The sequence below is a fragment of the Pteropus medius genome, unplaced genomic scaffold (assembly GCF_902729225.1).
Source record: "Pteropus medius unplaced genomic scaffold, Ma_sr-lr_union100, whole genome shotgun sequence".
Taxonomy (NCBI): Eukaryota; Metazoa; Chordata; class Mammalia; order Chiroptera; family Pteropodidae; genus Pteropus; species Pteropus medius.
The window spans coordinates 488,360-510,672 of NW_024356335.1; the positions used below are offsets into that span (position 1 = coordinate 488,360).

The window sequence follows — 22,313 nt, forward strand, 5'->3', positions numbered from 1 at the left end:
GGGCAGACGGAGGAGGCCGGGGCTGGGGAGGGGAGGCCCAGGCTGAGAGGGGACGGGGATGGTCCAGCGGGGTGAGATAACTGAGGACCTGGGAGCAGCCAGCATCATCTGGTGAGAACCGCCCGGCAGAACAGACTTTTCTCAGAGGAGGCTGAGGCAGCACAACCTGAGAGGCGGGAGAAGTGTGTGTGTGTGTGGGGGGAGTGTCTGGAAGGAGAGCATGGTAGGCACTGAGACGAGGTCAGACCCACAGGGCCCCTGGATGCCTGTCTGGAGCCCTGGGCCTTGGGGAGACTGGGTGAGTCAGACCCCTCCTCTAAAACCCTCTGGAGGTGGAGCAGCCTGGGAGGGCCTGGGCTGGAGGAGGAGGCGGGGGAGGAGGGAGGGAGGGCTGGGCCTCTGTCCACGGCATTAGTGCTGGTTGGAGGGAGAGGGGGTGCGGAACCAGCCCGGCCGCCTATTCCCATAGCTGCTGAGCAGAGCGTGCTGCCATGGCGCTGGCCGGGCCCGGGACCCAGGACTCTAGGGTCCCAGCCCCTTTCCTCTTGCTCCTGCTGCTGCTCTGGGCCTCTGCCCTCTCCCTCCTGGCCGGTGAGTTGGGGCACAAGCCCTGGGGCAGCCTGTGGCCTACGGTCTGTCTCCCAAAGTAGACACCCCAGGCCCTGGGGCTGTCCCCATGGGTGCTGGCCCTATGAGTGCTGGCCCTACCTGGGGGCTGGGGCACAGGCCTGAGTCGTGGGGTGCGGAGGAGTGTGCTGCTGTGGGCCACTGGAACTCGTGTGGTGGCCAGTGGGTCTGGAACTCGGGGCCTTTGTCAGGGGACTTGTGGGTGTGCTGTGATCTGGGTTACGGGGTAGGCTGAGTGTCTTGGGAGGGGTTTGGGAGCAGTGGAGTTCTGGGTTGTGAGTTCTGTCGTGAGTCGTGTGCTGCGTTGTGGGGTGCAGGTGGCAGTGTAATAAAGTTGTGAGCTAGGACGAGCTGTACCGCGTGAGCCTGCGTTGTGTCTGAGGCTTTCTGGGTGCGGTGGGCTGTGTCCTGGCTTCGGTCGTGGCGTGTAAGTCATCAGGTGGATTGAACGGTGTTCCAGGGGCGCGGGGTGGGGGCAGCAGACGCCAGCCTAGAGGACTGGGTTGCAGAAGGGGAAGGAGACCCAGGGAGCCAGTGTCTGCCTGCATCCCCTTCATTCACGCCTTAGCTCTGCCTGCACTGGGCGGGGGGCGGGCTGGGGCTGCAGGTGCTCTGGGGTCCTGGGGGTGGCTAGGCCCTTGGGAACATGGTGTTCACTGCTGCCCCCTCCCCCGCATCCCCAGACCAAGTTGAAAAGGCTTCCCGAAGCCAGACCCCATTCACCAAGCAGGTTTTGCTTTTGTACAAGTGGATTCACGTGTACTTGGGCCTGGACTCCTTCCTGGGGGGTCTAGGAGACGCTTTGTCTTGGTCACTATAGCTACGGGGCCAGGCCTGGGAAGTTCCCCGCCCCCGCCATCACTGCTGGAGGAGGGAACCAAGCAGGGGGGTGGCCTGGGCTCTGCTGAGGCTGCGGGAGCCCCCGCCTCCCTCCTCAGGCTCCCAGGGTCAAGCTCTCCCAGGCCCCTACCTGGGGCTTTCCCCCTTCCTCCCACCTCTTCTGGGGCCCAGTTCACAAAGCCTCTGTCTCCTCTTCTCCACATGGCCCTTGGGGAAGATGAGGACCTCATTTTGCAGTGGAGGAAACCAAAGCTCAGGGAGGAATGGGGCTTATAGATGGGCCCCCAAGCAAAGCTGGGGCTCGTGAGAGGAGCTGGGGCCTGCTCTCTGCACCGAGGGGCACGAACTCCAGGTCTGTGGACTGGGTGTCCGTCCCCTGCCCTACAGCGTACACAAACATACATGCATGTGCACAAACATAAATGCCCACCCGCACCTGCACACACATACACACGTGCATACACACAAATCACACCTGTGCATACATACACACAACGCACACATACACACCAACTCTGCACACTGGTGCGGCATGCACAAGGGCACACATCACCACATGAGCAGGTGTCCACAGGCACATGTAGACCCACCACATGTGCACTTACACATACACCCCTAGGTGCACCTGCATGCACCAACACGCATGTGTCAGGTGGCTATTCACACTCAAATGCAAATTCATATGAACCTTGAGGCAGAGTGAACACAAAGTAGATTGATGCTATGGAAGAGAATGGACTCTGATATACACATTCACCCCCATACAACCCTGCTGTGGTTCTCGGGGCCAACCTTTCCCCTATGACTGCCATATAGGGAGCCCCCTCCGTGGGAGTCCCCCAAATCTGGGGTGGGGGCACTGCAGCCATGAGCATTTCTGGATGCCCGTACCCCAGGCCGGACTGCCAGGAGGAGAGGGGCCAGGGATTGTGTTACATGAAAAGCGATTTCCATCCCATAGGGGTGGGGGTTCTGGAGGCCCTGGGCCCCTGGCTCTGCTGTCCACCCCGACCAGGCCCTGAGCTGGGCCCCTCCATCCTGAACGTTCCCTGCTACAAAGGCTCTGCTGGTTGCTAGGAGAGGACCAAGCATCTTGAAGTACAATGGGGCACGTTGGGCTCTCATACCCCTCCCTGCTCCCAGAATACCCAGGGAGCCTGGCTGACAAAGGGGCAGCAGTCCAGTGCCCAAGTCTGGCCCCTCCTCCAACCAGAGCTAGGTGGGGGCCTGCAAGACAGAGGCAGGGAGCGGACAGCCACACACACGCGACCCAACATCAGGATTTGTTGGATAGGCAGTGTTTGCCCCAAGTAAAGATTTGTTGATGGATGAATAAGTGATTCCATCAGCCGCCATGCGGCAGGCACTGTGCTGTTGGACTAACATGATCGAATTTAATTCTCCTCTGAGGCTGGCTCTGATATCCCTAGTTTACAGAGGAGGAAAATGAGGCCTAGAGAGGGTCAGTAACTCGCCTAGAGTCACAGAGCTAGTAGGTGGCAGGGTTAGGATGTCGCAGTGGCCTATGGCACTGGCCTGTATAATAGTCACACTTCTTCTCTGTGCCTCTGCCTAAAGGGGACAAACCAGCTAACACTGAGGGCCGTTACAAGAACTCAATAGGGAAATGCAGTGGTGGGAAATCCTGTCTCAAATTTTAGACAGAGCTAGAAGCCCACTAATAGTTAAAAATGAAATAGTTAAAAGTGGCCTGTTTGCGTGGCAGGCGGAGCCCCACCCACTCCCTTCTACCCTCACCCTGGGAGGGGCCTCCCTGGTCCCAGAGTCGGTTTGAAAACACAGGGATGTACCAGTGCCAGGCGCAGGGCCGGCGGTGCATCCTGGACGGCTACTGTAGTGATTACTGTTATCGAAGTTATGCCTTTCGACCTCATGGGGTAAACATTTGTAAGGATTTCAAACTTTCCTGCCTTGTTAGAGTAGTTGAGCCCTTGCTGATGGCTCTGAGGCAGCGCTATAAACGCTATCGTGTTGTCCTGCTACTCAGCCCTACCTTTGGGGTGGGGGGTGAGGGGTGGGGTGGGGGGTGGGGGAGGCAGTTCCGGCCTATTTTAGGTGAACGGTGTTTTCCCCTTATTCAGAGCCCCCACATCTTCCGAGATCTTGGGCTGCTTCTTAGAAATATTCTCTTTTGCCTTAAGACAAGAAGCTTCTCAAAATCCACCCTCAGTGAACACTTCCCATCGGTCGTTGGCAGTTATCACTCGCCCGTTACAAGTGCTTGCAAGTAGGAGTTACTAAGCACCGAGCGAGGCCCGAGGCCCCGTGGGATCGCCGACAGCTTCTAGATAGAAGGGAAAGATTGCGCGCTCTGCCTAGGCGGACCCTGGAACCTCTGTTCTTCCTGGGCAAGCCCAAGCCCTTAGAGACTCTTTCCAGTGCCTGGGTGAGGCTGGGCTGGAACGCACTGCAATGACAGTACGTGGGTGGCGATTCGGAGTTGGCAGAGTGGGAATTTCACAGGCACTGGGAGGTGTGGACCCGCGTTCTTTCTTTCTTTCTTTCTTTCTTTCTTTCTTTCTTTTTTTTTTGTGGGATGCCCCTGGGCAAGTTTATGGCCCGAGTTAGAAACACAGTTTTCTTAACGGCATCCACCTCTTCCAGTCTGAATCAATATAATAATGTAATAACGTTTGCAAGGTGTGTAGGACGGCCCGGAGCACACGGCACGCGCCCAGTAACGGCCGCTGTTACTGTAGCCGGTCCTTCTGGGAGAGATTTCCCTTCCCCGGGGTTCCGGGCCTTCCTAGGGCGTCAGGTCGGAGGGGAGGGGCGGATGTCAGTTAATCCCTCCCCTGCCAGGTCTTCCCGGGCAGCCCGAGAGGTCAGGAGGGATTTGTAAAGATAAGCACAGGCCCCTCATCACCCTGGCAACAGGCCACGCCCCTCCAGCCTGGCCCAGGAAACAACCCCTCCTCTGCCGGCCACCCTCACCTCTCCACTCAGCCCTGGGCTGCCCTGGTCTCCTGGGCTTGCTCCTGGGAGAGAGAACCCAAGGTTAGCAGTTCCCAAGCCTCAACGTGCAAAGGAGTCCCTGGGGAGCATGTCGCAATGCAGATTCTCTGGCCCCAGGCCCAGCGGTTCTGAATCTCTAGGTCTGGCCTGGGGCCCAGGAATGGGTATTCTTAATACAGGCCCCTGGGTGTCTCTGCAGCAGAGGCCAAGGTCTGAATTCCAGCCCTCAGAGGCTGTGGGGCTGTGCTTCATCTCCGAGCCTCTCTTTCCTCAACCGTGAAACAGGCATAATGGTAGTATCCACCTCCTCAGGCGAATATGAAGATTAACTGAGATTGCATAGGAGAGCTGACTGTCCCTCACATGTAGGCTTCTGGTGCTGTTGCATGCCTCCCGGGACAGGCAGCTCCCTCCTTCTACCCCTGGCTCTGACTGGAGGAACTCTTCCTCCTGGGGGGCTAGACTCTGTCTCCTGGGCTCCATCATTTGGGGTTGAGGCCCACCTGCTCCTAGGCAATGAAGTACCTTCCCTGCTCCCCCCAGGCACTGTCTCCTCAGCCTACTGCCATCTGCTCTGAAATGGAGGGCTCTGACTCGGGGCAAAGCTCCAGACTGGGGCGGGGCACCTTGGGCACACAGATGAGGGTTGGCACAGGACCCAGCAGCCAGGGCTATAGAAGCTATGATTACCACGTTCCTCCTCGCAAGCCAGGCTAGGTGGAGGGACTCTGATCATAATGGCCAGAGTCCTCACTGAGGGCCCACTGGGTGCCAGGGCTTCACTCATGTTACCTCGGTGGCTCCTTACAACACCCTATGAGGTGGGCACCATTTATACCCCAGATACAAATTGGGTGTATGTGATGCCCAAACCTGTGTCCTTGCTCAAGGAAGCTAGGTCCACTCCCATCCCCATCAGACCATCTTCCCACCCCGGTCAGAGCATCTAGCCCTGGGGGACCCAGCTCTAAGCTGATCAGCCACAGAGGCTTGGAGTGGGAAAAAGAAGATGGGCCATCATAAGCCCCTCAGAGAGGCCCAGATGCTCCCTGCCCTATGACCAGTGGTGGGGGAGGGGCCGGGGAGAAATGTGCTGAGCTAGGGAGGGGAATGCTGGAGAGAGAAGGTCTGTGGACCCCAGAGCCCTAGAAGGTCATCTTGGCCTGATGGTGTTTCAGTCTCATGCCTGACCCTGGGTGGGCGCTAGGGGCCCTGTCAGGGAGTGAGTGAGCCTGCGTTGAGCTGTACCAGGTGCTCAACGTGCTCCGGGGTGGGGCTAACATTCTAGTTCTCCCCTGGGTCCACTGGTCAGTATCTCCATCTCCCTGTCCCCTATCCTGCTTGGCCCTGGCTGGGAAGCGTGGGGGTCGGCCAGTGGATAGCCCTGCTTGGTGGAATGTGGATGACGCCTGAAAGGCTGCAGAGCCTTATCTGGGGGTCTTCACTAGGAGGGGGGAGGGGAGATGCAGGGCCTGGTTAGTGTCTGGATGACAACCTGAGGGGAAGGGGGCACCTCTCAGAGCCCCAGGCGGAGGGTGCCTCCTGCTTGTGGGGGGCTCCCTATCCCCCATCACTTACTGAGTTCCTACAAGAGGGCACTTGACAACACTACCTGAGTGAGGCTTTGAATCCTAACACATCCTAAGAGGTGAGGACTATTAGCATCCCCTTTTCAGACTGGGAAATGGAGCTCAGCAGAAATGATCTTCCCAAGGCCTCAGGGCTAGTGACTGAGCTGGGATCCGAGCCAAGGGCTGTTTTACTCCAAAGCCCCAGGGCTGTTTTACTCCAAAGCCCCGAGTTCTTACCCCAGCATTACACAGACAGGCTGGAGGGAGGGAGGGAGGTTGGCTCTCTACATAGCTTGGCTTCCAGATCAGGAGGTGACCCTCTAACAGAGGGATCTCAGCTCCGTGCAGGCAGCACAGTGGCCAGAGCCAGGTGTCTGGTCAGCAGGTCTCAGTACCTGCCCTGTATCCTGTGACCTTGGCCAGGCCGGCTGCTCAGGCATTTGCTGATGGGGGCACAGTGAGGGCCAGGGACTCTGTGAGAAGTTCCCAGGCCAGCCAGGCAGAGCAGGGAGGAGGGGCTGGGGGGGTGGGGTAAGAAGGACCTTTGAAGTCCTCCATCTCTGATTTCATGCATGGATGGAGTTACCAGACCCCCAGCAGGAGCGGAGGAGGGGGAAGGGGGAGGAGCCTCCATCCTGGGCCTTATGGGAAGGAGCAGGCCGCAGGGTAGAGCCGAAAGACAGTCCCAGCACTAACTTGCTGTGTGGCCTCAGGCAAGTCCTCGCTTTCTGTCCTGAGCCTGAGATCTACCCTCTTGTAAAATGAGCATGACAGAAGCTGCCCAAAGTGGCACTGCAGGGGTGCTACGAGCCGTGTAGAGCTCACAGGGTGTCTGCTCGATAATCCTGGGCCAGAGCCAGGCATCCCGGGTCCTATTTCTCTGCGTGGTGGAGTCCTGAAACCGGTCCTCATTCCGGGTGCGGATGTGTGCAGCCTGTTGGGACCTGGCGGGTAGAGCCCCCGGCCTTCCCTCCCTCCCCCTGAGTTGGACAGACTCCTGCTGCTTTCTGACTCCAGGGTCTGGGATGGGTGAGTGTGGGGAGGGAGTGTCTCTGGGTCCCCTGTCTACCCTGCCCAGCCAGTCGCCTCTCTCTACAGGAACCGTGCCTGTGGAGACTTCGAGTGCCTGTGCCTCAGACCCATGCGCTCCAGGGACCAAATGCCAGGCCACGGAGAGCGGCGGCTATACCTGTGGGCCCATGGAGCCCCATGGCTGTGCCACCCAGCCCTGCCACCATGGTGCTCTGTGTGTGCCCCAGGGTCCAGGGCCCAGTGACTTCCGCTGCTATTGTGTGCCCGGGTTCCAAGGCCCGCACTGTGAGCTGGACATCGATGAGTGTGCGTCCCGGCCCTGCCACCACGGGGCCACCTGCCGCAACCTGGCCGATCACTACGAGTGCCACTGCCCCCTTGGCTATGCAGGTAATGGCCCCCGGCTATCCCTGGAGGAGGTCTGTAATGTGGGTCCCATCGGTGCCTCAGTGTGAAATCATGAATTCGGCTTTGACTTTAGTGTAGACATGCCCCACTTCCCCTGGACATCCTGGCACCTCTAGGGCACAGCCACTCTGGGTCTTGTCACAGACTTGATGCTACCTGGCAGCTCTGGATGAGGCTATGAACATGTAAGCGCTGGCGTGGTGCCTGGCACATAACAGACACCGGACAAATGTTAGTTCAGTCCCTCCTAGAGTTCCGTTTGGTACCAGGGGTCGAGACAGATATGCAGATATGCTCCATCTGGCTTTCACGAAGACATATCTAGAGAGTATTTCTAGCATCTACTCAACCAACTCCAGACTTGTGTCAGGCTGTACTGTAGACACTGTTGGTTCATCTGATGGTTCCAGAGTATGAACACCCCTGGTTCAGGTTGTAACGTGGGTCCCCTCCCCTCTGTGTAGCCCTCAAAGCTCCAGCACAGAGACCCTGGTGGCCTTGTTCAAACTGTAATGTAAGTGTACCCTCAGGGGCCCCTGCTTCTCCAGTGGGAAGTGGGGGGCAGTGCAGGCACTGAGGACATGCTAGTTCCCTCCAGAGTATGACCCTGTCCCCGTCCTACCCATGCTCCAAGGTGAGGGCATTGGGGCGACTGTCTAGACGCTGGAAGGAACAGGCAGCTGGGGACAGGTCTGGGAGGAGGCTGGGTCCAGGGCAGTTGGGAGCCTGTGGTGAGATACTCTGGGTTCTATTTCAACCTTGAATCCAGACAACTCTCTGAGGACAAAGCATAGTCTGAGGTCACTCCTAGCAAAGCATACAGACTGTGGTGGAGGCCTGGGTCTTAGGGGTGGGAACTTACAGTGACGAGATGGATCTCGGCACACAGATGAAAACGAACTCTGGAAACGGGTTATGTGTGTCTTTCTCACCATTTGAGAGTCTTGGTGTCTGGACATGTTCGTTGTGTATGTGTGAGTGAGGCCACGTAAAGCGCCTATGCATCTGCCAGTATCTGTGGGTGTCTGGGCTCACTGAATGCATCTGTGCTAAACATATGTGTGTGAGTGCCAGCAGGTGTGTGTGCACCCAGATGTATGGTGCTCCGACGCTTTGGGTAATGCTTTCTGGGTGAGTTGTGGATGTGAGCGGGGGCAGCGGCTGCCGTGACTCATTTTTCTCCTCCTTCTTTCTGTTCCCAGCCAGGCGGGGGAGGCCGGGATTCCAGGCAGCCTGGGCCTGGCTCCCCCTGGCACAGAGGGTGGGAGTGGGGCTGGGGAGGGAGGAGTGACCTGTCCCAGGAAGGAGGGGCCATGTTTCGTGCTCACTGAGCCGGGAAGGGGGTAAGGTTCCAGCTGGACCCGGCTGGGCCCCTGGCCCCCAATGACCAACCCCACTTAGGGGGCAAGGGAAGGGCCACTAGAGTCTACAATGACATATTGGCTCCAGGACAAAGTCAGCAATACATTTCCACTCTGAGATTCTCACCTCCCCTCATCTCCACGGTCCCCACCACCAAGGGCCACCTAACCATCTGGGTGTTGCCCAGGACTGACGGGGTTCCTAGGACTTGGATTTTCAGTTTTAAAAGGAAGACGAGGCAGGGAAAACCTGAAAGAGTTGCTTACCCTATTCCAGCGTCTCCTGCCAGGGTATGTCCCTCTCTGGGCTCTGTCCTTACACCTTCTTCAAAGCCAGCAGTGAGTCTCCTAAAATGCAGACAGCACCGTGTACTCAGCTGCTTTCAACTTTTTAGTTTAAACACGTTGTTACCCGGCCCCCAAGGCCCCACGCCCCACACCCCCGCCTCACCTCCTCCACTCCCCTTAGCTCCCCAGCTCCCTGTGCCATGCCCCAAGGGCATCTGGCTCGCCCAGCCAGGTCTTGACCAACCCTCTGGAATCCAACTGCTCCCACAGTCCCCTATCCCATTCTAGCGAATGCCCCCTTGCCCTTCAAAAGGCCCTTCTTCCAAGAAGCCTTCCCTGAGCCAAGATCCTGGCTCTTGCTTTCATGGAATCCAGGACTTCCTCATCATTGAGCTTATCAAAATTAAACATCAGTCCTCATTTAGCTGTCATTGACCTAATGCCCGTCTCCCGGACCAGTTGGCTGTGAGCTCAAGGAGGCAAGGACGTCTGTCTTCTTTCTAGTCCATTACCATTGCTGGTGCGAGAAACACCTGCTCCGGATGAATGGGCGCACTGGTTCTCCGTGGATCCTCACCTTCCACTTTCTGTAACTGGAGCAGGTTTGAATCGGCCTGGCTGGGCCTCTTTCCCTGGATGACCCTCTGCCTGTTTCCGGCCCTGTCCAGGAGTGACCTGCGAGGCGGAGGTGGACGAGTGTGCTTCAGCGCCCTGCCTGCACGGGGGCTCGTGCCTGGACGGCGTGGGCTCCTACCGCTGTGTGTGTGCGCCAGGCTACGGGGGTGCCAGCTGCCAGCTGGACCTGGACGAATGCCAGAGTCAGCCGTGCGCTCACGGGGGCGAGTGCCACGACCTGGTCAACGGGTGAGCAGGCAGCCCGTTGCCCGAAGGCCCTCGGGGAGGCTGCTGGGGGGTTCGGCGTTGAGGTGGAGGCAGCGGGGTGCGGCAGCTGAGCGCGCCTCGTTCCAGGTTTCGGTGCGACTGCGCAGACACGGGCTACGAGGGCGCACGCTGCGAGCAGGAGGTGCTGGAGTGCGCGTCGGCGCCCTGCGCGCACAACGCGTCTTGCCTCGAGGGCCTCGGGAGCTTCCGCTGCCTCTGCTGGCCAGGTGCGTGTGCGCGTGCGCGTGCGCAGGCTGGCGGGGTGGGCGCGGCCCTCCGTGGACCAAACAGAGTGTGACTGCAACTTCTCTGAGCGTGTTTCCTGGTCTACAAAATAGGCTAATCGTCGTACCTGCCACCAGGGTTGTTGAGAGGAGAGTCAAGGGGTAATGCTCATGAAGTCTTGGCACACGGCTTGGCACGTTCAAAGGGGTCGCTCATCCTAGTAATAATACCGAGATGATGCTGAGCTGGTGAAGGCTGCCGTGGTCATTTCGATTCCTCTCCCTGTGCCCTCCCTCAGGATGTGTGTGACCCTATTCTGAGCTGTTGGCCCGGCCTGGCCCTGGGCTTGCCCCATGACCCTGTGTGACCTGATGCTCATGTGTGTGTGTGCCCCCAGGCTACAGCGGCGAGCAGTGTGAGGTGGACGAGGACGAGTGTGCGGCAGGCCCCTGCCAGCACGGGGGCCAGTGCCTGCAGCGCTCCGACCCCACCCTCTACGGGGGCAACGAGGCCCCCTTCCCGGGCACCTTCAGCTTCCGCCATGCTGCTGGCTTCCTGTGCCGCTGCCCTCCTGGCTTTGAGGGTGAGCTTCCTACCCGCTTCCAGGGCAGCAGGTCCGCCAGTGTCCAAATGCACCGGGAGGGATGCTGGGCTGGGTTCAAGCGCCTCTCTTTGGGCCTCAGCCTCCCTAGCTGTAAAATGGGCCCTTCCAGGTCCAGTCTGGCTCTGAGGGCACAGGTGGGAACCACAGCTGGGCCTCTTGCAGGAGCAGACTGCAGCATGGACGTCGACGAGTGTGCCTCAGGGCCCTGCCTCAGTGGGGGCCGCTGCCAGGACCTGCCCAATGGCTTTCAGTGTCACTGTCCAAATGGCTACACAGGTGCTTGGGGGTGGGGTGGGCACTGGGTCAGGACAAGGTCAGAGTGGGTGGGCCTGGGGTGAGAAGTTTCCTCTGGCTGATGTGTGGAGGCTGGATTGATGGGGGACGAGGAAATTCGGGAGGAGGTGGGTACAATGCAGGTGACAGCTAAGAGGGACTGAGCTGGGGTCTGGGCTTTGGAGATGGGAGCTAATCAGGTTGAGAAATATTTAGGAAGGACACTCCACAGGTCCTGAGGGTTATCTGGGTGAGTGGGAAGTGTCAGGGATGCCAGCTGAGTTTGTCCCGGGTGATGTTGGGTGGAGGACAATGAGTTCAGTCTTCTCCACACTGCGTCCAAGTGTGTAGCGCACCTTCAGAGAAGAGCCTGGATGGGGGCGGGTGGATTGGGGTCGGGCCCAGGAGAGGGGCCTGGGCTGGAGTCAGAGACTGGGAGCCAGGGCCGCAGGTAGCTGAGGTTGTCCAGGAGGGTGTGTGGAGTGATGGGCAAACAGAGACCTAGACACCTGACATCAGACGGCTGGGCGGAGGCTGAGGGGCCTGCAGGGAGGGCAGAGGCAGTTTGGCCAGGGGCATTATGGATAGCTGGGGGCAGTGGCTGGGGGAAGGGTGAGCTTGAACTTTGGGGAACTAGGGCCCGTTGGGCAGGAGTTGGGGGTGCAGAAAACCTCTCCCTGCCTCGTGCACAGCAGATGCACAGACACACAGACACCCTCCCACACGGCCGCGGGTGAACCCAAGGAACTTCTCACACTCTCGCTGAGTGTCCCCACCCCCTCTGGAATGCCTGTGACACTTCCCCCTCACTGCCCGCATTCCTGCTCAGGCACACTGCCTCCTCTCCCCGGCAGGGTTCCTGGGCACAGGCTCTCCCTTCCAGGGGAAGGAGGTAGTGATCATCGCTGTCACTTCCACCCTCACCCACCCAAAGACATCAAGGCTCAGCATCTCCACCCTCTGGTGGCCGACAACGCTGGGGGCCCTGAAAGTCCATCTTCAGCCCCCTATTTCACTACCCCGTCACCGCAGCCCCCTCAGGTAGAGGTTTAAATTCCCATCTTACAGATGAGGCACTGGAGGCTTTAGAGAGGGGGTATCATTCCCTCAGGTTCCCTAGTGTCGGCAGGAGCTGAGCCCAGCTGATGGCTAACAGGGAGTTCAGATCTCTGAGGTCAGGGATCAGGAGGGAGAACCCCGGCTGTGGGGCTGGGCTCCTTGCCACCGTCCACCCCTGTCCTCCCTTTGGGTCGTGCTGGGCATGGGGGAGGCCAGTGCCTGGCATTCCTGAGCTGGCTCTGAAAGAGGCAGCCAGGCAGGAAGCTCTGCTTCCCAGCCCTGGGCTGGCCCTCCACTCTCGGCCTGTCTGGGGGAATGCAATGGGGCTGTGTGCTCTGCGGACCTTCCTGTGGGGCCTGTGGCTCCTGGCAGGTATGGGGCACAGTGGCCTGGGCAGGGGCAGATGGAGCTAGCTCTCCTCAGGAGACTCTGCTGTTTGTGGGCTGGCTGGGGCCAGCATTTAAATCTTGATGGCTTCTTTGGGCCTCGGTTCCTCCAGCTGGGATACGGGGGCAAAGCTGGCCTTGGTTATTTTGCGGAGGCTCTGGCCAAGCTGGGGTTGGGCCATGGTCTCTTGACCCAAGCTGGGGCCAGAGCACCTGCGGTGGGAGCCTCCGAAGGGGAGGGTGAGGTGGCCCCTTCACAGCCTGTGTGGGCGCTTTAGGGCAGAGGGACGGGGGGATTAGAGCCTGGGGGCTACTCAGAGTGCCACAGATGCACACTTCCACTTCCACTCACTCCTCCATATCGTCGCTGTCCACAAAAGCCATGCCAGGCCCTTTGATGGGTACCAGTGACATACTCAGCCTCCTTGAGATCTCAGCTGAGTGAACAAATACTTTCAATACACAGTTCTGGCTTGGAGGAACAGGCATTCAAGGTTTGTAGGGTGCAGGGTTGAGACCCGAGTGCCTGGCAGGGCCCAGCCTTTGAGGGATCTTGAATGCCAGGGTGAGTGATCGAACCTTAACCAGCATAGAAACCTGACTAGGTGATCCTTTAGGAATAGATCTCTGGTTGCTTGTGGGGGGTTCTGAAGTCAGGCAAACTGGGGGATGCTAGACTGTGGCCCAAAGAGCTGGCGAGGCAGGAGGGCGGGGCGGGAGAAAAGGCGATTGGAGAGTATTTAGGGAATAGCATCCACAGGGCATGGAGACTCACCAGACACGGCAGAGAAAGGGGTATCTTGGATTCCAGCCGCTGGGAACCTCAGGGGACCATGAGAAAGCCTTTGGGAATTGGGAGTTGGTTTAGTTGGCAAGTACTAAGTTCCTGGTCCCAGGAGGCATGTGAGTTGAGACTGCGTTTCTGGCCTTGGGTGCTGAGCCTTGACCTGGTCTCTCCCAAAGGCCTGACATGTCAGGAAGACGTGGACGAATGCCTGTCGGAACCCTGCCTCCACGGTGGGACCTGCGATGACACCGTGGCGGGCTACATCTGCCGGTGCCCGGAGGCCTGGGGTGGGCATGACTGTTCTGTGCAGCTCACCGGTTGCCAGGGCCACACTTGCCCACTGGCAGCCGCCTGCATCCCCACCTTCGAGTCTGGGGTCCACAGTTACATCTGCCGCTGCCCACCTGGCACCCATGGATCTTTTTGTGGCCAGAACACCACCTTCTCCGTGGTGGCTGGGAACCCTGTGCGGGCGTCAGTGCCAGCTGGCGGCCCCCTGGGTGTCGCACTGAGATTTCGCACCACGCGCCCTGCTGGTGTCTTGGCTACCCGCACTGACACCCAAGGCAGCTTGGAGCTGGTGTTGGTGGGGGCCACGCTTCAGGCCACACTCTGGAGCCCCGGCAACACTGTGCTTGTCCTGAGGCTGCCAGACTTGGCCCTCAACGATGGGCACTGGCACCGAGCGGAGGTGACGCTCCGCCTAGGGGTCTTGGAGCTGCGGCTCTGGCATGAGGGCTGCCCTGCCTGGTCCTGCGTGGCCTCCAGTCCTGTGGCCCCGGCTCCTACAGCTTCCACGGCCCCGACACCTGCCGGGTCCTGCTCCGTCCAGCTGGGTGGCGTGGCTTTTGCGGGCTGCCTCCAGGACGTGCACGTGGATGGACACCTCTTGCTGCCTGAGGATCTTGGGGAGAATGTCCTCCTGGGCTGTGAGCGCCACGAGCAATGTCATCCTCCGCCCTGTGCCCACGGAGGGGCCTGCGTAGACCTGTGGACTCACTTCCATTGTGACTGCCTCCGGCCCTACAGTGGTCCCACGTGTGCTTATGGTGAGGAGCGAGCCAGGTGGGCCCCAGGGCAGAGGCTGTGTCTTGCCCCCAGCCCCAGGCCTCACGCTTGGCACCCTCTCTCCCTGCAGAGGTTCCTGCTGCCACCTTCGGCTTGGGGGGCGCCCTGAGCTCTGCCTCCTTCTTGCTCCAGCAGCTGCCAGGCCCCAACCTCACCTTGTCCTTCCTCCTCCGCACACGGGAACCTGCTGGCCTGTTGCTCCAACTTGCCAATGACTCAGCAGCTGGCCTGACAGTGTTCCTGAGAGAGGGCCAGATCTGGGCCGAGGTCCTGGGCAGTCCTGATCTGGTGCTTCCCGGGCGCCTGGATGACGGGCTACGCCACCTGGTGACACTCAGCTTTGAGCCTGACCAGCTGCAGGGCGTGGGGCAGCAGGTGCACGTGGGCGGGAGGCTCCTCCCTGCTGATGCACAGCCCTGGGGTGGGCCTTTCCGAGGCTGCCTCCAGGACCTGCGACTCAATGGCCTCCACCTCCCCTTCTTTCCACTGCCGCTGGAGAACTCGAGCCAGCTCAGCGAGCTGAGCGGCAGGCAGTCCTGGAACCTCACCATGGGCTGCGTCTCTGAGGACGTGTGCAGCGTGAGTGCTCTTGTAAACGGGCGGGTCCCTTCTGGTCCCTGCATCTCCAGCGTTAGCATGTCTCTGTACTGGTGAGGAAAGTGCCCTGGCCAAAGTCCCACTGTTAGAGAGTGACGGTGCATCTCTGGCCCAGCTGCTCTTGCCCTCTGGTGGGTCCCCATACTTCCTCTCAGTCCTGGTCTGGGAGACACCCTGACCCAGGCAAGGGCTGTCTGAGCCTTTATGTACTGTTTGGGGGACAGGGACCCCCTTTGCTCACAAACAAAGGTACTGTTTAGGTACTGTTTGGGGGACAGGGACCCCAAAGGTACTGTTTAGGTACTGTTTGGGGGACAGGGACCCCCTTTGCTCACAAACAAAGCACCAGCCCTGGAACTGGATAGCCTGGGTGTGAACTCTGGTGACTCAGGCAAGTGACTTCTCCTCTTTGGGCCTCAGTTTCCTCATTTGTAAAATGGAGATGATAGTGACTTCCTCTTCAGTTGTTTGTGAGGGGGTAATGTGTCTGTAGCAGGCACTCCACGACGAACCGCCGCAGTGACGGTTCCGGTGGGTGATGCTACCAGGCCTGAGCCAGTCCCTGTCCTGATTCTCCTGCAGCCTGACCCCTGTCTCAATGGTGGGACTTGCCTCGTCACTTGGAACGACTTCCATTGCACCTGCCCTACCAACTTCACGGGGCCCACGTGTTCCCAGCAGCTGTGGTGTCCTGGCCAGCCCTGCCTCCCACCCGCCACCTGCGAGGAAGTCCCCGATGGCTTTGTCTGTGAGTGTGTGCCCTGGACAGCCCATGTGCTGGGTGCTGGACACCCAGGCTGGGTTAGATCCCACCCCTACCTTCAAGGCTCCTAGTAGACCAGGATGCCACCAGTCCCATCCCACTGTGGTTGGGCCACTGCATGAGGGACAGGCTTTCTGGAGAAAGAAAGCTTTTGCTGTTTTCAAGGGTAAATAAGACTCTGACCCAGCTCAGGGAGGACAATTCAGGGAAGGGCAATCACATGTGCAAAGGCCCTGAGGTTTATAAGAACAACTGAAACACAAGTGCAGGTATTTGGGGCGGAGAGGTTGCCTTAAATGCTAGGCCAGGTAGCTCAGGACTTTTTCCGAAGGGCAGGAGGGAGGGTTTTAAACTGGAGGACATGATTTGCATTTTAAAGAGCTGACTGCATTTCATTAAAATGCATGATCAACCTCTTAAAAATCTGCATTTAAAAAAGATGACTTAGTGCAGTGAAGAGTAAGCCTCGGTGGTGGCACAAGGCCACTTCACCAAGGAGGGAAGAGGGCAGATTTTTTGAAGGGTCACTATTACCGGGTCTGTGCCCTGGAGGGTAGGGTGGGCACGGTCTAGAGGTAGGGAGTCATGACGGGGCAGGAAGCCACGGTGGTGGGCCTGTGGGGGCGGCAAGTGGTGTCCCCCGCGCGCTGGGGCTGGGGTGGAGTGAGTGCTGGTGGGCCAGCATCACTGACGCACCCTCTCTCCGCAGGTATGGCCGAAGCCACGTTCCGAGAGGGCCCCCCAGTCGCATTCAGCGGGCATAACGCGTCATCGGGGCCCGCACTCAGCGGCCTCTCCCTCGCCTTCCGCACGCGCGACTCCGAGGCCGGGCTGCTGCGCGCTGCCGCGGGCGCCCTCGCCGCGGTCTGGCTGGCCGTGCGCAACGGCTCGCTGGCGGCCGGCGTGCGCAGCGGACGCGGCCCTCCCGGGGCCGTGCTGCCCGCGCCCGGGCCTCGCGTGGCCGACGGCGCCTGGCACCGCGTGCGCCTGGCCATGGAGCGCCCCGAGGCCGCCGCGTCCCGCTGGCTGCTGTGGCTGGACGGCGCGGCGACTCCCGTGGCGCTGCGCGGCCTGGCCGGCGACCTGGCCTTCCTGCGTGGGCCAGGCCCCGCGCACATCCTGCTGGCTGAGAACTTCACCGGCTGCCTAGGCCACGTGGCTCTCGGCGGCCTCCTGCTGCCCCTGGCTCGCCCACGGCCTGGCGCGGCCCTCGGCTCCCGAGAGCACTTCCCGGCCTGGCCCGGACAGCCGGCCGCGCGCCTTGGCTGCGCCGGCGAGCCCGTGTGTGTCCCCTCGCCCTGCCTGCACGGCGGCGCCTGCCGCGACCTCTTCGATGCCTTCGCCTGCGCCTGCGGCCCGGGCTGGGAGGGCCCGCGCTGCGAGGCCCGCACTGACCCGTGTCGCTCAGCGCCCTGCGTCCGCGGCCGCTGTCACCCGCGCCCCGACGGCCGCTTCGACTGCCGCTGCCCGCCAGGCTTCGCTGGCCCGCGCTGCAGGTGCAGACGGCCGGTCGGTGACCGTGGCAGGGGTGGGGGTGTGGGCTCGAGAGGAAGGAGGGGAGGGGAAAGGGGAGGGGAGGACCACCCGCTCGGGCAGCGGGTGGAGCAGAGAATCCCAGAGGCCGGCATCTGGCTGCAGATGCGCTGGATCTGTAGGCCAGCCGCCTCTCTTCTCTGAGCCTCTGTGCCCTCATCTGTGAAACGGGAACCACTGTCCCCTAGACTTGCCAGATAGAATACAGGACACCCAGATAAATGGGAATTTCAGATAAACAGGGTTCTTGTCTGGGGGCGGAGGGTGGGGAAAGAGCTGGTCTTAGGAGAAAATCTGACTGAGCTTGCCTGCCCAGCCTCCCACTATTGTTCCACCCCATAGTGCCATGGGTGGGGGGGCAGGGTGAGATGGGCCCCTATTCAGTCTTTGATGCCCACTCCCTTTGGAGCCAAGATTATGGAGGGCTGTCCCGCCTTCCCCATCTGCCCTGCAAGGACCATCAGGCCCAAGTTTTATGCTCAGGAGCATGCTTTTGTTCCGAGAGCCCTTCTATTCTGTCAGCTTCCCGAAGGCCTCAGTGGTGGGAACGAGGCCCAGCCTGGGTCTGGAGGCCGCACACCTTGGGGTTGGGGCTGGAGCAGCAGAGTGACAGCCCTGAGTCCCATCCTTTCCACCTGGGACACCACTTCCATGACTGATACCCAGGTCTGAATTACACAGATGACAACACAGAGGCGCAGGTGGCCTGTGGTCACAAGGGCTAGGGGAGGGGGCCCGGCCCAGGCATGTCGCCCCCAGTCCAGCCTCCGTGCTCTCTCCCCAGGTTGCCTGTCCTGCCTGAGGAATGCAGCCTGAACCTCACCTGCCTCAATGGCATCCCATGTGATGGTGGACCTCGGGGAGCCAACTGCAGCTGCCAGGAGGGCTCTGCTGGAGAGAGGTGGGTTTGGGGACTGAGGTCTGGGAGGGAAGCCGGTGAGTGTGGAGAGCTGGGCATGACGGGTGAAGTGGAGAGCTCGCCTTCTGAGGCCTCGCTGTTGTCACAGTGCCAGACAGTCCACCTCTGTCACTTGAGCTCTTTCCTTCTGGGGCTTCCAGGACTGTCCTCTGCTCCGCAGGCACCTGCGAGGAAGCGGTTGCCTGGTGGTGTTTCTTAGAGCCCTTCGTTTAGCCCACCTACGTCAGGACCCCCTGGAGAGACTGTGCAGGAGCAGGTCCTGGGCCTGCTCCAGACAGGGGCTCAGCACCCGTGGGCCTTTAGACAGGCTCCCCTGTGCTTCTGGTGGAGCAAGGCGTGCTCAGTCATGAATGCCTTGGGGAAGCAAAGTGGCGGGCGATGGAGATCACATTCATCTTCTGTCACCCGGCAGGGCCCAGCTAGGCAGGGGTAGTGTGTGGGGACAGTAGATGAAGAAGCGGGGTTTGAGATGCTAAATAAAGCAGCTTGGGGAACAAGCATAGGAGGGACCAACTTTCTCCACCCCGCCCTCGTCTCTGCCTTCCAGGTGTCAGATCTCCTGTGACGCCAACCCCTGCTTGAACGGGGGCACCTGCCGGGCAGCCGGTGGGATGTACGAATGCATCTGCAGCACAAGGTTCTCCGGCCAGTTCTGCGAAGTGGCGGTGAGTCATGCCGGGGGGCGGGGTGCCCTGTTTTGGACTTTAGTAGATGATGTTGGGGGTGGAGTGTGTACAGCTTCTGTGGAGCTGCTTCTGAACCAGCCCCGTCATGGGGTGGGCAGCAGCAGGGAACGGAGACTCAGTCCCTTCCATGCTCCCCATGCAGAAGGCATTTTCACTCTAGGGAGAGCCTAGCCCCCCTGCCCCATCCTTCTGGGGACTGGCAGTGAAACAGTTGGGCTCAGCCAAGTCTTATCTGGGACAGGATTCAGGGCCCACAGGATCTTGGAATTTTGGGATTTAGGTTGGAACACAAGAGCCTGTATAATCTCCAGTGGTTCCTGAGCCAGGATTCTTGAGTAGGAAGATTTGAGTAGCCAGGATTCTGATCTTGGCCGCTGCGAAGGCGGCCCCTGATCCCAGGGGCCTCAGCCGAGAAGGGGCCCCCAGGCAGCTTGAGCTTGAACCTCCCACTGGCCCCCTCCCCACCTGGGGCGGAGCAGGCCTTGCTGCAGGCCCAGAGGGCAGCAGCCCACAGTGGGCCCTGGCAGGAGGGGATGGGCAGCGAAGCCTGGGCAGCAGCCTTGATCTCCACAGGCCTCTGGAAGCTCGGGTCGTAAACCTGCAGATCCCCTCTGCTTCTGGGGAATGTTTCCTTTCAAGTTGAACTTTCACAGCCCGCCCATCCTCCTCCCAGGCAGAGGGAGGAAATGGCTTTACAGCTACCCAAGAAGTGCCCGGGGTGGAGGCTCAGGGCTGGGACCAGCTTTTCTCTACAGCCTTGGGACCCTTCTCCAGGGCTGGGTGCTAGGGCTTGGGACCTAGGTCACAGTGAGCCGAGAGGCCTCATAGGACGGAGGGAGACTTGTGGCTCTGGAATCCTGGAATTCTGTGATTCCGGGACTTCAGAATGCCAAAGTTGTAGAATCTTTGATGGGGATATCCTGGAAGTGTGAGGAGACAGAGGGGAAGTCCCCAACAAGGCCTGGTCTGAGCCTCCTTGTAGGGGTGCAGGCCCTGCTGGGTTCTGAGCTCATCAGCAGCCAGCTCAGCCCCTCCAGCTGCTGCCTGAAATGCCTCTCACCTCGGGGTTAAGCATGGTCTCCACGGACACTTTAAAACACCAGGTCACCCTTCAGGATGGGGAAGGATCAAGTCCCCGTTGCCTCAGACTGAATGAGTTTATTGTGGGAAGGAGGAGGCCAAATGGCAAGGCTGGGCACTGAGACTCACCTTGGCCTGCGACAGAAGGGCCTCCGCCTGGAATGTGAAGCTGAAGGATGGTGGGATGGTGTTGGGGGCAGACGGAGAAGTGCCAGGCCTGGCTTGCCACCAGCTAGTCACGTATCTGGGGAATCCGAGCAAAGCCTGTTTTCTCACCTATTACTTATCCAGTGCCTAACATGCGGGCACTGCTCTGGGCACTCTGGGAAATACCGGTGAAGAAAACAAACCGGACCCCTGTGCTTCAGGAAGCGAGCGAGTGTCCTCCTCATTCCTGCTTCGCACATCATTGTCACGTTTATGAAAACCCCCACGCGCTGTGTTTCGCTTACCCTAAGTGTTCAATAAGTGTGTCTTCTCTCTTAGCCGGAACCCCTCTGTCACCCCTCTGTCACGTAGGAATCCCCCTGGAGGCCTGTTACTAGCTCGCTTTCTCTGAGCAAGTCCTGGGCCCCCTTTCTCCTCACCTCCCTCCTCCCCAGTCTGAGGCCTCCTTGTCGCATCTCTTGCAGAAGGGCTTGCCGCTGCCGCTGCCATTCCCGCTGCTGGAGGTGGCAGTGCCCGCAGCCTGCGCCTGCCTCCTCCTCCTCCTCTTGGGCCTCCTCTCAGGGATCCTGGCAGCCAGGAAGCGCCGCCAGTCAGAGGGCACCTACAGCCCGAGCCAGCAGGAGGTGGCCGGGGCCCGGATGGAGATGGACAGCGTCCTCAAGGTGCCTCCTGAGGAGAGACTCATTTAGACCAGCCTGGCTGCGGGCTCCAATACCCATGAGGTCATGAATGATTTCTGCCTGGAGACCCAAGAAGGCTGCTTCCGGGAGCCTGTGGGGAAGTGGCCCATCCCTCCCGGGCCTTGGGGAGCTGCTGCGGGCACAAGATACCTGCTGGGGAACTGTCCCCTTTGCTGGCAGACCCCGTCCCTGCCCCATTGTGGACTGAGGCAAAGGGGAGCACTCAGGGCAGCAGAGGGCCTGGCGAGGCGGTGGACATCTCCATCGAACCTGCTGGGTTTTGCCTCGGCAAGTGTGTGGCTGTGCAGCGCCGGGCACACGTGAGTGTATTGAGTGTGTATGTGTACTAGGTGTGTGTGTGCAAGGTGTGTGTGTACCTGGGGACTGTCGTTCTGCAGATACTGCTGTGAATGTGCTGGACGGGGCCCATGGCCACGTCCACATCTTTGCTGTGTGTACACGTGACTGTGTAGTAGGTGCCGGCCACCCCACGGAGGGGGAGGCTGGACTGTGGGGACAACTGTCATAGCTCTGGGGCAGGGCAGCCCAAGGCTGCACATCCTCCAGGAGGCCAGGCCGGGGCTTGCCCAGGGACCAAAGCCCCAGCTCTGGAATCTTCTCCCACCCCTGGAGGCTGCCTATTGCCCTGGAGGCAGCTGGGAAATCAGGGGCAGGCCATAGCCAGAGGGCAGGTGGGCTCCTGGCCCCCGGGACAAATGCTCCGTCGGGCAGATCTGTCTCTGCCTTGCGCCAGAGCCAGGCCCACTTGGGAACGTAGGCCATGGCCAGGGCAGACCTGAGGAGCAGAGGACAGGCTGTTCGGGGGTGTCTGGGCTCTGTGCAGCCCCCGCCTCAGGGCTGGTCATCTGTAGAATGGGGAAAGCAGGCCCTGCCTACCTCACAGGGTTGTTGTGAGGATTGGTGGGGACAATGGGGAAAGAACGCGAAGTCGTTAAATGCAGGTCTACTGTGAAGGGCCGTCTGTGTCTTCCTAAGGCATCAGGAACCGTTGTCTCCCCTGGCCTAAGTTGAGGGGAAGTGTCGGGCAAGGGTTCTCCCTGGGGGCGATGAGGAAGAAGCCACCCTTCCCCCACCCCCTCCAGTCCTCCCCAGCACCTATCGGTTCTCCAGCCCCTCAGACGCCACCGGCCAAGCTGCCTGCTCCTTCACCTGCAGATCAGTCACCTCTCGAAATGGCTGTGGGGAGGACTCGCAGGAAGCCCTCAGTTGTGTGCTGGGAACGCTGGGCTGCCTGTGTGTTGGGGCTGGTCCTGCAGACAGACAGATGCAGGATGAACTTGCTGCTTTGCTTCCAGTCTCTCCCCTGGTGGTCCTATCACACCGGGGTCTCTGAGGACCCGGCCTCCTCAGAGCTACACACAGTCCCTCTGTCCCTGACCTGGAGATATAGCCTTTCATCCTTCCTGTTTCCCAGGCCAGTGCTTCCTGTACCGATTTGCCAAGGTCAGGAAGCCCCTTCACACTTTCGGATTGGAGGCT

The 22,313-nt window shown here is 60.1% G+C and overlaps 1 protein-coding gene across 6 annotated transcripts; it reads left to right on the forward strand.

The window, feature by feature from the left end:
* The first annotated feature begins 215 nt into the window (after positions 1-215).
* On the forward strand, positions 216-21,787 carry CRB2 (crumbs cell polarity complex component 2). 6 transcript variants are annotated; one of them, XM_039861379.1, is made up of 13 exons: positions 216-298; positions 7,113-7,436; positions 9,772-9,967; positions 10,073-10,212; positions 10,608-10,793; positions 10,977-11,090; positions 13,496-14,368; positions 14,458-14,966; positions 15,567-15,732; positions 16,457-17,243; positions 18,065-18,181; positions 18,747-18,864; positions 20,598-21,787. In XM_039861379.1, the coding sequence occupies exons 2-13, from the start codon at positions 7,214-7,216 to the stop codon at positions 20,820-20,822; spliced, it is 3,654 nt and encodes a 1,217-aa protein (XP_039717313.1). In that variant the 5' UTR covers positions 216-298; positions 7,113-7,213; the 3' UTR covers positions 20,823-21,787. The 6 variants fall into 6 exon arrangements, with proteins under 6 accessions (XP_039717313.1, XP_039717308.1, XP_039717310.1 ...); XM_039861374.1 differs by lacking the exon at positions 216-298 and adding an exon at positions 414-591; XM_039861378.1 differs by lacking the exon at positions 216-298 and adding an exon at positions 6,583-6,727.
* Positions 21,788-22,313: the final 526 nt, after the last annotated feature.